The 16,140-nt window shown below is 33.8% G+C and overlaps 1 protein-coding gene across 3 annotated transcripts in view; it reads right to left on the bottom strand.

The window, feature by feature from the left end:
• TBCK (TBC1 domain containing kinase) overlaps window positions 1–16,140 on the bottom strand; it is a 231,502-nt gene that overhangs the window by 124,854 nt on the left and 90,508 nt on the right. For all 3 annotated transcript variants that reach the window (XM_030313307.2, XM_030313304.1, XM_032592924.1), the window contains exons 12-19: window positions 12,214–12,313; window positions 7,102–7,151; window positions 6,788–6,917; window positions 5,726–5,824; window positions 4,041–4,103; window positions 2,932–3,058; window positions 1,699–1,749; window positions 296–379 (exon numbers count right to left, since the gene is read on the bottom strand). In XM_030313307.2, the coding sequence (XP_030169167.1) occupies window positions 296–379; window positions 1,699–1,749; window positions 2,932–3,058; window positions 4,041–4,103; window positions 5,726–5,824; window positions 6,788–6,917; window positions 7,102–7,151; window positions 12,214–12,313 (704 nt within the window). The remainder of the gene's footprint in view (window positions 1–295; window positions 380–1,698; window positions 1,750–2,931; window positions 3,059–4,040; window positions 4,104–5,725; window positions 5,825–6,787; window positions 6,918–7,101; window positions 7,152–12,213; window positions 12,314–16,140) is intronic.

Raw genomic sequence — 16,140 nt, 5'->3', positions numbered from 1 at the left:
TCAGAAGTTGACATTACATGACTCTTGAAGTTATATGGCTTTACTAACTAATCTAAAAGCAAAAAGCACCTTCCTTTCTATAAAACATACTTGTCTTTGGTTACAGTAGTCATTAGAACAATATTGTAATTCTTTATGGATTTGGTAGAAAGACTAAACCTAATGGTCTCTTAATGGGTTTTAGTGATAGATTATCACCATATTTTATTGGGTCACATTCATAAATTTAATTGAGTATTGATCCTTTGACGCAAGTATTTTCTCTGTAAAAAAACAAGGAAAGACATTTGCTTACCTTGTATTACATGCGAGTTGTCTTTCAAGAAAAAGTTATACAGGTATTTGGGAATAAAAGCAGACATACATGCATAAGCCAAGGCTAAGAAAGAATAGGCAAAGATATATGGTAAATTAGTTAATGAGGTAAATGATGAGCAGTTACTTAGCACATAATCCTTGAATCTACTACTAAACAAGAGTCATGTTAACAATTGATGGAAACACAAAATTAAGGGTGGGGGAAACCCTCTATCCTTTAAAAATAAAGAAAACATTTTGGACAACAAAAGATAACCACCCTACTAAATTTCAATTTCAAACTAGTGTGGCAATCATCCCACAATAATAAAAACTTTTATTACTTAGAACTTTATAATTTAAAAAAATTCTAAAAATGATCATTATTAATGAGCTATACCAACTTTAAGATCCTTTATTTTTCTGGATACAAACAAAAGAGTCTGAGAACTTTGGATTTAGGAACTCTAGTCATAAATTATTCTTTCAAAGACAGATCTCTTATTCTAGGATCGATGCATGTGATACTAGACTTTGCTTAACTAAACATAGCAAAATCTCTGGTCTAGATTAATGAATATTGATTTCGAAGAGCAGTGTACTTTAAAAATTATTTTAATAGTGAAATTTTAGTTTTCTGGGATTGTGCTATCTCTATTCCTGAAATCTTTATAAATTCTCATATGAAATAGAATTTGAGAAGATGGAGATTCTGAGATTGAGACTTCTAGAGATTCATATTCTATAGGGTAATGGTCTCTGTATGTGATATCGTTGGGGATTAGAATCAATTAAATTTAACATATATTTTTTGAGAATCCTACTATAAAAGAGGCATTATAAGAGGGGGGCAGGAAATTAAAAAAAAAAACCTACCATTTAAAAAAGCTGCGAACCAAAGAAAGGGTTACTGTATTACTGTATAAATTACTAAAATACAAAACTTACACAAGATAAATTTTCAGAAATACAAAGTACTGTATGGGTTCAAGAGGAAGGATAAGTCTTCATCAAGGAATGACTGAAATGATCAGCTTTGGAGATACAAGAGCACTACTGATTTCTTTACAAACTGTTTAGAAAGTATATATAGACTAAAGCTAATCTCCAAAGAAGTCAAGTTTTTCTCCAAAGTTTCATTAAGTGGTCACCAAAGAAGATGAATTCATAATCAGATTCTCCCTAAATTTCTAGTCACTGCCTGGTCACAACTAAAACCCTAGTAATAAATTAATCCTTTACATCCTCTAAAGTGAGTCTAGCAGATTATGTCAGAAATTTACAGTATCTACCAGGTAAAGAGAGCAAGAACCTTATAACAAAGACAAAAACCTTTCCTGTATGAATAAAATATTTTAGAATAATACGTATAATGATTGTTTAAATGATAAATAGGCTTACCTTCATTATTAAAATTTAAATATAGGAATGGAGCACAAAGCGAATCAAGACCTGATAGGAAGGGGTTGGGGGAAAGAATTCAATAAACATAAATCAGTATAAGTGCATATGTACATACCTTATTCAGCTCCCTGAATTACTGCTATGTAGATTAAGCATTATAAGTATTATCCATCCAGAAACAGATTACATCATGGGGTACTGTGAGGAGTAACTGATAATGACTGGTACATAGTAAATGCCCAATACAAATCAGCTATTATTACAATATTATTAGTCAGAGAGAGACACACAGTGATAGAAAAATGTAAAATTGATAGGAGGTTTAGAATACAGTCCCATTTCTGACCCTGTGTGATCTTGGCAATCACTTAATATCTCCAAGCATATTTCCTTATCTTGAAGATGGAGATGTGTCCTACAAGTTTCTCTGGGATGATGAAAAGAATTCTTTTAAAAATTGTGAAGTAAAATACAAACATATTACATATTTCTTTTATTGATAATACTACTGTTCATATGTTGTCATGCTGAAGGAAGGTACATAAGTCTATAATTGTTAGGAAGATCTGGAACTCTAAAATGGACAGGGCTAGGAAAAATAATAGCTTCATTTTAAGTTCAGTCAGAAATTGAGATATAAAATATAAAAACTACTGTTCATAACAACTTAAAAAATAGAACTGGGAAGGAAGAATGGGTGTCTGATTCATGAATTTATCAATGACTACAAAAATAATAATGAGAAAAGCTAAAAATCAAGGATATGGAATATTAAGGTTATTTAAAACAGGAGAGATAAATTAAATGAGCAGTTTAGGATGACATCCTGTTCCCTAATATCTAATAACCATGATAACCAAAGTTGTAAATCATTAAATGCCAAGAATATCAACTAGCTCCAAATTATTTATAGTATCATATTATTTCATGATTTGTATAAGCATTAAGAAAAGTATCCCCAAAGATCCCAATAGCACAAAATATTGTTCCTACTCTCCTAATCAACATTATGGCAAATTGTTTCATTAAATATCTTGCATTTAAATAATATCTAGTAGGCATTTAGACAAAGTTTAACAAAAAATTCTCTCAAAAAATAGATCATAGCTTCAGTATCAACTTTCTTCAAAGCCAAGGATACTTTGATATTTTAATTTTTTAAATTGTCAGTTATTCAACATGCTCCTTATACTTCAAAAAGAGTCTTAATAATTGGGAGAAAAAAGTTACCTTGCCAATACACAAGATCAGGATGAGACACGACCCAGGCTTTTAACACACGCCTAAATTTTGCATGACCTTCTGGTGATGACAGCAGTTCATCGTACTGATGACAACGAGGAATATCCACTTCAATCTAAAATAGCAAAAACAATAAGGTGGAATTGTAATAAAGTGATCTGCAATAAACCCAAGATAACAAAAAGGAAGACTGCATCTTGAATTTCAAAACAGACCACCTACATAATCCTGGTTTCTAAAGTTTTTAAATTTTATATTAGTCTTCTGGAAACACCAAAACAGTTGTGTTTAAATTTTTTTTTTTTTCAACGTTTATTTATTTTTGGGACAGAGAGAGACAGAGCATGAACGGGGGAGGGGCAGAGAGAGAGGGAGACACAGAATCGGAAACAGGCTCCAGGCTCCGAGCCATCAGCCCAGAGCCCGATGCGGGGCTCGAACTCCCGGACCGCGAGATCGTGACCTGGCTGAAGTCGGACGCTTAACCGACTGCGCCACCCAGGCGCCCCGAAACAGTTGTGTTTATACTTAAACAAAAAAGCAGATCATTTCTATTGAAAAGGTATGTATTAATATAGTTTTCAAAAAACCTTCCTTTATAAGCTGGTCTAAATAAAGGGCAATTTCTTCAGATAAAAGAGTAAAATTATTAGGGCCCCTAGGTGGCTCAGTCAGTTAAGCATCTGACTCTTGATTTTGGCTCAGGTCATGATCCCAGGGTCATGGGTTTGAGACCTGAATCGGCCTCTGCACTGAGCATGAAACCTGCTTAAGATTCTCTCTCTCTCTCTCTCTCTCTCTCTCTCACTCTCACTCTTTCTGTTCCTCTGCCTCTTTCCCCTGCTTGTGCTTTCTCTCTCTAAAACTTAAAAAAAAATTATAAATAAATAAATAACAATTATTAGGAAAAGTTACTTAAACTCCTTTAAGGAAGTTCTAACTCAATAAATTATAATTAGTAAGAACTATGCTTACTCTACCACCATATGCATATAGTGGCTGCTGATTATTCCTACTCAAGAAAATTCCTCCTGTCTTCTAAAAGTTAAAGATTTGGCAGAATTATCTTAGGTTGTTTAAGAAAATCTAAATCATACTTGTCTATCTGTAGGAATTGGAGTGTCTTTATCAATTGCATCATATTTGGCATGGATAGCCCCCTGCAAAAAATAAGAGAAGATATATTAATTAATCATATCCTTAATAAATTATTAACTTAGGCAAAATATAGTTTTTATAAACATCTATCTTTGAAAACACACCCAATTATAGATATGCACATTCAAACCCAAAGCATCATTTTAGAAAAATTCTCTACATCTGTGACATTCTGTGATGAACGTCCATGATAATATGCCATTTTGCTTAGGCAGACATTTGAATTATACACACAAGATGACAAATATGTTGAGTCACTCAGCTAATGAGTATGCTTAGCTGTTCTTCCAGTCTCCACAACACAGCACAGCACAGCCTTAATGCTCTATTCATTGTTATCTCAAACATAGTAAGTTTCATGAAGAAATTAAAAAGAAAAAAAGGGGGGGGGTAGTCATCCCTTGAGAAATTTTCCTGTTAAAGTTGAAAATAAAAGCAAAAATAAAATAAAACTGTTTGAAGTAGTTCAGCACTAGGAGGAAAAGATTTGGGATAAAGAATAAAATACCATGTGGAATCCCTAATGGAATCATTAAGGGATTAAAGAGATCATTTGCATTTTCCATTTATACCACTACAGAAGGAATAATTGAATAAACCACTTTAAATTTTGGTCATGTTCTACACAACCAAATATAGAACGATTCTTCTTAATTCTCTGGTTTACTACAATGGTAGAAAAGAGCTAGGAATTTGGGGTTCAAACTCTGATATTATAGGATATGTCAACATCTCTGGCACATCTATTTTATGAGATATTTGGACAACCTGACCTTGGAAGTCATCTTGAACTTTAGCATTATATGGTTCTACAGTTCAAATTATTATCATATGGTATGGAACAATAGGTATTCTCATAAAACAACCAACTAAACTCAAAGATATTTATAGACTTTCACCAAAAAAAATCAGGAATGAAGAAAATAATTCTTTCAATGGAGAGTTAAAAGGCTTAAATATACTTGGGAGAACTCACACACCAAAAAATAGGTGATGAATATCCATAAGATATCTTTAACAGAATCTAGGAAAGCAGGATGACAAAGAAATTGACAGGAAATGAAAAAATTTGGCAATGATTTGGCCCATTATCAAGACTACTGTCAACAAAGTCTCTATTAGTACCACAAGTCACCCTAATAATGTGACACCTCTCTTTTTCTCACTGCCACAGATAAGGTATTATAGAAGACAAAGTAGCTATTTCTCTCGGCAGCATGTACTAAAAGGCACTAAATTATATTAATGATTTTTGACAAGGTTCAAATTGGAGTGGAAGATTTCTCCCATCTTAGAACCACCTATAAATAGGCAATCCTATTTGTAAATGAACATATTCAAAAGGACAATATAACTGATATATATTTTAAATATTCTGATTTGACCTCTATTAAATGAAATATTAAATAGCATAAATCTAACAAGACTTCAATCATATTTTTCTATTCTATCTAGTCTATTCTTTTCCTCTATTCCTTTCACTAAAAATTGTCAAATAATCTTAACACTCAAATTTTACCATGTAATTTTTTAACAACATGGAAAATAGTTATTCAGAAAGCACTTTCCTTCTTCCTTCTTTCTTAATATTATTAATCAACCTCTAACCTCTTTTCTTTCTTACCTCAACTCCCAGAAGAGCAGCCCAGGTTAAACCTCTCATAAGAGGAGGAATGTCAACTCGTGCTTCCTTCCAGATTTGATTTTTTTTATATGGATAAGCCTATAGATAAAAAAAGATATGAAAAAAATCTCAAGTAGCCAAGTGCCATCTTTTAATCTAAACAATGACAGAGTTAAAAGTGACCTGAAATAAATTTCCAAGTATCTGAAATTATTTTGCCTGGTATTAATAATACATATAAGTTAGTAATGGAATAGTTCCCTATCCTATGTAGACCTTATATAATACAGTCAAAGAGAGGAGCTGAATCTCCTGTTTTTAATCATTCCTCTCTGTTTTGTGCTCTGGAAGAATTATGAATGACTCTTATGGAGAATAATATTACCAGTCTTATATGGGTTAAATAACACATAAGGCACTTTGTAAAATATCAAGTGATACAGAAAGTATTCAATAAATAAAAGTTATTATTAAGGTTACTTCTATAAGCTTACATATAAATTTGTCTTTATAAATTTGTGCTTTAGGAGGCATTTCTAGAAGAGAATTAATAGGACACAGGGTATGGATGTTGTTGAGGCTCTTAATACATAATTTAAAATAGATTTATAGAATGTTTCAACCAACTTAACACTCCAAAAGAATGAGAGTTCCAATCTCAATATACATTTGCTCACTTTGATAATTCAATATGAAAAATCCTCATTCCTGGTGAGGATACATATTTTGAATAGACTTATTGACTAGTTGTATTTCTATTATGTTTTTTTTACCCATTTCTCTGTTCCAATGATCGTCCTTTTTCCTGTTTATTTTTAAGTGTTCTTTAAATAGCAAGGATAATAATTAATCTTTTGTCTATGGTTTTGCATAGATGCCTTCATCTTGTTTTACTTTTTAATTTTATTTACTATGAACATGAGTCATTTTTAGTATTAAAGTTAAGCATATAAGATAGGTCATAAAAATTAGTGTTCTCATGACCTTGAGATTCCCTAAGAATTATTAATGAAATAAAAAATAAAGATTGTATATAGGCTCTTTACACTTTTGAATCCCTACCTTTAGCAGCCTGTCAAAGAGAATGATTCTGTTTAGTTGGTACTCTGTGTCCCTCTCTCTGATGATTAAAGGGAGAGTGGCAGCTGCAGACAACTCATTATTGCTGTTTGAATGAGGTAAATTAGACTGGCTATAAAAGAGAAACAAAAGCAGAAAAACTGACCAAAGTTATAAAATTAAAAAAAACAAAACACCACATTTTTGTACTCTATTTAGGAAATAATTTTCAAAGAAAATGTGCAAGCTTCTTATCAATTTAATATAAACAGAAAAGAAAAATAATGGTAAAAGAATATATATATATATATACTCACTCATCTTCAAGTAGTGGGTAAAATGCTTCTCCACCAACATCTTTTAATCTCTGAATTTAAAGAGAAAATATTTATGATATTTAAGATCTGAGACAGAAACACTATTCTTTATTTTTAAAAAATATGTAAAAGTTAGATATTTATGAAGATACCAAAAAACTATAAAACAATCTAAAATTCATTCCTATCATAAACATGCAACTATACCAAGCCTCTAGTGAGTTTAGCTGTGAAGAATATTCTTTGTTTTTGATTTTTTACCTTGGGAATTTCTTATAAGTGTTAGACACTGATTATGACAGTTTTCCAAACACAATGCAGAATTACTAACATTAGTATAAAACTGAATAAATGGAGACATTTTTAAATCATATGAATATTATGTAAAAAAAAGGTACCTTTTAACACATACCCCTTAATTTAAAACTGAAGTCAGATTTATTTTTGCTTTGACATTGACACAAACTAAGACAAAAGGTGCTAATAAAAAGGATTCAAAAGAATTTCTTACATCATACTTTGAATGTGCATGATTAAAATAGCTGGTAAATCAACTGGCAAAATTCAATTTTCTTATTTTTTTCACAAACTTATTATAATAACTGTTATTCCAAATAATAATATTGCCAGGATTGTAGATATTCTTTAAAAACATAAGAAGGCAGGCAGTAGTAAAGTAAAATCTTAGACACATCCTAAGTAGGGTGATTAAAGTTAATGCTGTCTTGCCTGCTGCTCTGTTCTTTAGTCCAATGTCCAACTTGAGGGCCGAGTACCTGTTCCTGTGGGGACTGACACAGAAGTTCAAGCTCTGTGTGTAGGCAGCATTGATCTTCCATTGATTAGCGTTATTGTGCACTCACCCATGTGAGTTATTCTCAGAATTTTTTAAAGCCAAAGAAAAATCTTTTACCCACAACTAAGAACCTGGCAAACAAGGAATTTATGCCTGGCTTTTCTCTCAGTTCTGATGTGCCATAGATTTTATCCCATTTTGCCTCTAAATTTTAGGTATCTCTTTCATGGATTTTGATACTAAGTAGAAGAATAAGATTTTCCCAAATTTGGCTGCATTATTAATATGCACATTATTTTAAAGTTTGGATTATACTGTCCTAAAAATCATAGATTTTAAGTGTCTCTTCTGCTTTTTTTGGTACCAAAAATTTGTACTTAAGAGAAAAATACAGAAAAGTCTAAGGTAAAAATTGTTATTTGGTCTCCATATTATTTTAAAAATCAGAAACATAAATAACTTTTTTTGTAACACTATTTTATTTGGAGTGAACCCTTTTCAGTATCCCTAAACTGTGAACAATGGGAAATGGAAGTATCAAAGAAACACATCAGAGATGTGACAAAAACCTTTACATTTTTTTTATTGTCTTTATACAATCAGTGCATATTTAAGTAAAACAATTTACTATTAGGCAAACATTTTTGCATATGCTGTCTTCTTTTTTTTTAATTTTAATGTTTATTTATTTACTTTTGATAGAGCACAAGTGGGGAAGGACAGAGACAGAAAGAAAGACACCGAATCCGAAGCAGGCTCCAGCTCTGAGATGTCAGTGCAGAGCCTGACGTGGGGCTCAGACTCACAAACGGAGAGATCATGACCTGAGCTGAAGTCAGACAGTCAACCAACTGAGCCACCTAGGTGCCCCTATGCTGTCTTCTCTTTATCTTTCTGTGCCTTTATCTTGTCTGACTTTCAGCAATTCTGCCTGGATGACTTTATCTTCTGGTGCTGTCTCCTGAGCTTTCTTAAGTTCAGCCACATTTGCCATGCTCAATAAACCTTCCTGATTAAGCTTGTAAGAGAAATTTTCATCCTCCACCTGTCCCATCAATATTTTCTCCACCTGTCCCATTTTGTTTTGAGAAGTCTCTACCCTGAATCATAAATTTCTTAATAATTCGATGAAAAGGGCATCCTTGAAATGGAGAGGTTTCCAGTGGTGAGTCCAATGCCTTTTTCTCCTCTACACAATGCACAAAAATTTTCTACAGTTTTGGGTACAACATCTGCAAACAATTCTAAGACAATTCAACCAACTCACTGCCCTCCAATGTCCACGTCAAAGAAGACTCAGGGGTTGCTGGGGGTTGGAGGGCTTAGTTTTGGGGGATGGGTGTGACATTTTGAATTGCATATACACTTGGGAGAGAACTCAGAGAACCTCGTGGACACCTGGAAGCTCAACCCAAAAGTAGCTTTCTCTCTCTCCCTCTCTCTCTCGTTTTTATTAATAATTACAGAAAAAAAGTATTTTAAATTTCAAAAGTGGAAATATAAGGCAATTGAGAAAGTAAAATTGAAATCTTTTATTCATTTAACTTATGTTTACATAGTTTGGGTTATATTCAAATCTTTTTAAAAACTTTTTTTAATGTTTATTTATTTTTTGAGAGAGAGACAGCGCATGAGCCAGGGAGGGGCAGAGAGCGAGGGAGACATAGAATCTGAAGCAGGCTTCAGGCTCGGAGCTGTCAGCACAGAGCCTGATGTGGGGCTTGAACTCACAAACTGTGAGATCATGATCTGAGTCGAAGTCAGACTGAGCCATCCAGGTGCCCCTACTTTGGGTTATATTTAAATTAAAGAAACAATATATACAATGGAATATTACTCAACCATTAAAAAGAATGAAATCTCGCCATTTGCAATGCCTGGATGCAGCTAGAGTGCATTATGCTTAGTGAAATAAGTCCATCAGAGAAAGACAAATACCATATGATTTCATTCATATGTAGAATTTAAGAAACAAAGCAGAAGAACATGTGGGAAGGGGAAAAAAAAGAAAGAGAGAAGCAAACCATAAGAGACTTTTAATGACCCCCAAACAGGGTTGGTAGAGTGAGGTGGATGGGGAGATGGGCTAGATGGGTGATGGGCATTAAGGAAGCACTTGTGATGACGAGCACTGGGCGTTATATGTAAGTGATGAATCATGAAATTCTACTCTTGAAACCAGTATTACAGTATATGTTAACAAACTAGAATTTAAATAAAAACCTTAAAAAAATAAACAAATTAAGAGTAAAATCAAGTCAGTTGAAAACATACATTTGGATGTAGTTTATTGTTTGTTGCTTTGTACTGCTATTTACTTAACCCACTCTATACATTCTTCTTTAAAGAGATGATAAGTTTAGTGTATCAAGTAGTAGTAATTATATATTTAAATTTTCTATTCCTTGCATCACGGAAAATAAGAGATTCTAATTCTCTCCTACTATATAATTTCTAAAATACTAAATGACAGGAAAAGCCTAAAAATGTAAGAAAAATGCAGTGATAGACCCAAAGCTGGGCTTAGAGAGAAAAATTATAAGCTATCAATAAAGTGTATTGATAATTGTGGCCTGGGGTTTTAGAGCACAATGGGACAAAGACTTGGGCACCTGATTAACAGGGAGCCAGACTAGAGGAGACCCTGCTATATTCAAGTAAAGAAAAAACTGTGGTCGTTGGGTATATCCAACTTTAGCCATCTCCAGTCATTGACGTGGGGAAGAATACCCAATTCTAACTCCCTTTAGCCATCTTGTCTCTCCTAATAGGGTAAGGAAGGAAGCTGAGAAGTGTATGCGAAGGTCATGGCCAGAGACACAGGTTCACTAAAAAGCTGAGACCTAATCATAGGATTATAGAACTCTTTCCCTTCCCTTCCCTTCCCTTCAATAGAGCTCCTATGTAAAAGGGAATTCCAGCTGAAAGAAAAGGCCTCAGACCCCATTTTAAAAAGTCTCTAGGGAAACCCAAAGACACCAAGTGGAACAAGAACAAGGGTAGCTGAGGAAATTTTAGATTCTGACAAAAAAGCTACACAAATAATAAACAGCTAGATAAACATGACATCTTGAGCTAATGCCTATATACCACAGTTTCTTTTACTGGAAAATTATGTCAAGGTTTCAACAAAAAATTGCAGGGCATGCTAAAATGTGAAAAAGACACTCTGAAGAAATAAAGCAAGCTTCAGAACCAGCTTCAGCTATGGCAGAGAGTTTGGAATTATCAGGCCAAAAATTTAAAATAACTATGATTAATATGCTAAGGGCTCTATGGAAAAAAGTGGACAACATGTAAGAACAGGTGGGTAATATAAGCATAGAGGTAAAAATTCTAATAAAGAATCAAAAGATGTAACCTAGGTGTTATAGAAACATCAGAAGAAGGAGAAAGAAAGAAACAGAAGAAATATTTGAAATAATAATGACAGAAGTTTTCAAAATTAAAGACATCAAATAACAAAGATCCAGGAAACTTAGAACATCAAGCAGGATAAATACCAAAAGAAAATCTACACCTAGGAATATCATATAAAGGACACCATCAAAAGGTAAAGGAAGAGCCACAGATTTGAAGATATATGCACTACATATAGCCAACAAAAACTCCATATTTGGAATATATATTTCAAAGTCCTCAAATCAATAAGAAATCACTCAGTAAAAAAATTGACAAAAGATATGAACTAGTAATGTAGTACAGAAGAGGTAAGCAGGATGCTAAGAAATATGAAGAGACTCATAAGTGCATTAAAATCAGGGAATTAAAATTAGTATTATAGAAATTTACTATTCTACACCTTTTAGAACAACAATTTTAAAAAAATGTTTGTTTACTTTGAGAGAGGTGTGTGTATGTGGTGGGGGAGGGTGGGACAGAGAGGGAATCCCAAGCAGGCTCTGTCTCTGTCAGTGCAGAGACCGATATGGGGCTCAATCTCATGAACTGTGAGATCATGACCTGAGCTGAAATCAAATTTCATATGCTTAACCAACTGAGCCACCCAGGCACGCCTAGAGCAATAATTTTTTAAATATTTGATAATACCATGTATTATCATGTATATGGAAAATGAGAAATCTTATTCAATGATGGTAAAAAGATAAACAGATACAACTACTTTTGTGAATGATCGGACAACATACATAAAGGTGATGATGCATAGATCCTATTTCCCAACAATGTCACTCCAGGGCACATACCTTGAAGAAATTCTGACATATTTTATGAGACTAGGGAGGCATTCAAGGGTTCATGTGTAAGGTTTCATTAAAAAAATATCTGAGGCAGATTTGTCAAAACACCATTCTTACATTCCTTAGCTGGCATAATGACAACTTCACAGTGGTGTCATCCAACAGTGAGCTTCTGTCTCGACCTTGCCCAAAGCTTTCACCATCTTCAAAGAGAAAACTGAAAGGAGATTTAAAAAGATCATTATCTTAATGAGCACACAAAATCTGATTTATTGTTTCTTCTGCAAAATAAAATTTATTCTAAATTATCAATCCCTCATTAAAAAAATAAATAAATTTTAGACTTAATGGGTTAATTAAAAATATGTAATTGCTGGTTGAAATTTCACCCAACAATTCTTTTTAAATATAAGTTGACTTGGTCTGAATATAGTATACAAATATAAAGCATTTTAGGAACACAAGAGTAGGATTTATCCTCTTCCTTCATGCAGATTCAATGCTAAAATTACTCTCTTGATACTATTTATATGTGCTACTGAGGAAGTTTATATGAGTGAAAAATGATAAAAGAAGAAACATCACAATAGTAAATTCTCAAGAAAAAGGATAGTGAAAAATAAATGCATAAAATTTTTTTAGGATTTCAGAGAATTAATTTTGAGAATTTACATATACTTGGAATTTCCATCATCTTATATTCTGGTGTTCTGCTTAATTCAATGTGTGAGAAATATAACTGACTTAAAAATCAGTTTAAGAGGGAGAAAAAGTAGAGAACCAGTGATCTATTCAAATAACCTAAAAATTTAACATGTGAAGAAAATATGACCAGCAGGTGATTTTCCTTGTTACCTACAATGAACAAATCTAGTCCTAAAATGTAAAATTAAAATTTAAAGCACTGGTGTAAACTCAGGAGATTGAGGTTCACATCTTTATGAATAAATATAAAGAGCAATGGAACAGTAACAACTTTGGTTCTTAGAGTTGTACTGTTAATTTAACTTTCAATCTAATTTATATGATGATGTCCAAGATATTATGCAGTTCTGCAGTTTTCTCAACAGTGATTTAGCACCATGCTGATTTCTAGGACAAGCAACAAAGCCATAGAGCACATTTACATTTACAAATGTAATTGGAAATAAAAAAGTTACTCATATTTATTAACTCTCTTGAATATTACTATTCTTTTTTATAATTTTTTTTAAATATGAAATTTATTGTCAAATTGGTTTGCATACAACACCCAGTGCTCATCCCAACAGGTGCCCTCCTCAATACCCATCACCCACCCTCTCCTCCCTCCCACCACTCATCAACCCTCTGTTCTCAGTTTTTAGGAGTCTCTTATGTTTTGGCTCCCTCCCTCTCTAACATCTTTTTTTTTTTTTTTCCTTCCCCTGCCCCATGGTCTTCTGTTAAGTTTCTCAAGGTCCCCATATGAGTGAAAACATATGGTATCTGTCTTTCTCTGTATGACTTATTTCACTTAGCATAACACTCTCCAGTTCCATCCACGTTGCTACAAAGGCCATATTTCATTCTTTCTCATTGCCACATAGTATTCCATTGTGTATATAAACCACAATTTCTTTTTTTTTTTTTTTTTATGAAATTTATTGACAAATTGGTTTCCATACAACACCCAGTGCTCATCCCAATAAACCACAATTTCTTTATCCGTTCATCAGTTGATGGACATTTAGGCTCTTTTCATAATTTGGCTATTGTTGAAAGTGCTGCTATAAACATTGGGGTACAAGTGCCCCTATGCATCAGCACTCCTGTATCCCTTGGGTAAATTCTTAGCAGTGCTATTGCTGGGTCATAGAGTAGACCTATTTTTAATTTTTTGAGGAACTTCCACATTGTTTTCCAGATCAGCTGCACCAGTTTGCATTCCCACCAACAGTGCAAGAGGGTTTCCGTTTCTCCATATCCTCTCCAGCATCAATAGCCTCCTGATTTGTTCATTTTAGCCATTCTGACTGGTGTGAGGTGGTTATCTGAGTGTGGTTTTGATTTGTATTTCCCTGATGAGGAGCGATGTTGAGCATCTTTTCATGTGCCTATTGGCCATCTGGATGTCTTCTTTAGAAAAGTGTCTATTCACGTCTTCTGCCCATGTTTTCACTGGATTATTTGTTTTTTGGGTGTAGAGTTTGGTGAGTTCTTTATAGATTTTGGATACTAGCCCTTTATCTGATAGGTCATTTGCAAATATCTTTTCCCATTCTGTCGGTTGCCTTTTAGTTTTGTTGCCTGTTTCCTTTGCTGTGCAGAAGCTTTTTATCTTCAGGAGGTCCCAATAGTTCATTTTTGCTTTTAATCCCTTGCCTTTGGGGATGTGTCAAGTAAGAAATTGCTGCCGCTGAGGTCAGAGGGATTTCTTCCTGTTTTCTCCTCTAGGGTTTTGATGGTTTCCTGTCTCACACTTAGGTCCTTCATCCATTTTGAGTTTATTTTGTGAATGCTGTAAGAAAGTGGTGTAGTTTCATCCTTCAGCATGTTGCTGTCCAGTTGTCCCAGCACCATTTGTTAAAAAGACTGTCTTTTTTCCATTGGATATTCTTTCCTGCTTTGTCAAAGATTAGTTGGCCATACTTTTGTGAGTCTAATTCTGGGGTTTCCATTCTATTCCGTTGGTCTATGTGTCTGTTTTTGTGCCAATACCATGCTGTCTTGATGATTACAGCTTTGTAGTAGAGGCTAAAGTCTAGGATTGTGATGCCTCCCGCTTTGGTCTTCTTCAAAATTACTTTGGCTATTCGGGGTCTTTTATGGTTCCATACAAATTTTAGGATTGCTTGTTCTAGCTTCGAGAAGAATGCTGGTGCAATTTTGATTGGGATTGCATTGAATGTGTAGATAGCTTTGGTGGTATTGACATTTTAACAATATTTATTCTTCCAACCCATGAGCACAGAATGTTTTTCCATTTCTTTATATCTTCAATTTCCTTCATAAGCTTTCTATAGTTTTCAGCATACAGATCTTTTACATCTTCGGTTAGGTTTATTCCTAGGTATTTTATGCTTCTTGGTGCAATTGTGAATGGGATCAGTTTCTTTATTTGTCTTTCTGTTGCTTCATTATTAGTGTATAAGAATGCAACTGATTTCTGTACATTGATTTTGTATCCTGCGACTTTGCTGAAATCATGTATCAGTTCTAGAAGACTTTTGGTGGAGTCTATCGAGTTTTCCATGTATAGTATCATGCCATCTGCAAAAAGTGAAACCTTGACTTCATCTTTGCCAATTTTGATGCCTTTGATTTCCTTTTGTTGTCTGTTTGATGATGCTAGCACTTCCAACACTATGTTAAACAACAGCGGTGAGAGTGGACATCCCTGTCATGTTCCTGATCTCAGGGGGAAAGCTCTCAGTTTTTCCCCATTGAGGATGATATTCGCTGTGGGCTTTTCATAACTGGCTTTTATGATGTTTAAGTATGTTCCTCCTATCCCGACTTTCATGAGGGCTTTTATTAAGAAAGCATGCTGAATTTTGTCAAATGCTTTTTCTGCATCGATTGACAGGATCATATGGTTCTTATCTTCTCTTTTATTGATGGGATGTATCACATTGATTGATTTGTGAACGTTGAAGCAGCCCTGCAGCCCAGGAATGAATCCCACTTGATCATGGTGAATAATTCTTTTCATATGCTGGTGAATTCGATTTGCTAGTATCTTATTGAGAATTTTTGCATCCATATTCATCAGGATATTGGCCTGTAGTTCCCTTTTTTTACTGGGTATCTGGTTTAGGAATCAAAGTAATTCTGGCTTCATAGAATGAGTCTGGAAGTTTTCCCTCCCTTTCTATTTTTTGGAACAGCTTGAGAAGGATAGGTATTATCTCTGCTTTAAATGTCTGGTAGAATTCCCCAGGGAAGCCATCTGGTCCTGGACTCTTATTTGTTGGAAGATTTTTGATAACTGATTCAATTTCTTTGCCAGTTATGGGTCTGTTCAAGTTTTTTATTTCTTCCTGTTTGAGTTTTGGAAGTATGTGGGTGTTTAGGAATTTGTCC

The sequence above is a fragment of the Lynx canadensis genome, chromosome B1 (genome assembly GCF_007474595.2).
Source record: "Lynx canadensis isolate LIC74 chromosome B1, mLynCan4.pri.v2, whole genome shotgun sequence".
NCBI classification, from domain to species: domain Eukaryota; kingdom Metazoa; phylum Chordata; class Mammalia; order Carnivora; family Felidae; genus Lynx; species Lynx canadensis.
The sequence above is the reverse complement of the archived record's forward strand: the minus strand, read 5'-3'. Positions and strand labels throughout refer to the sequence as shown.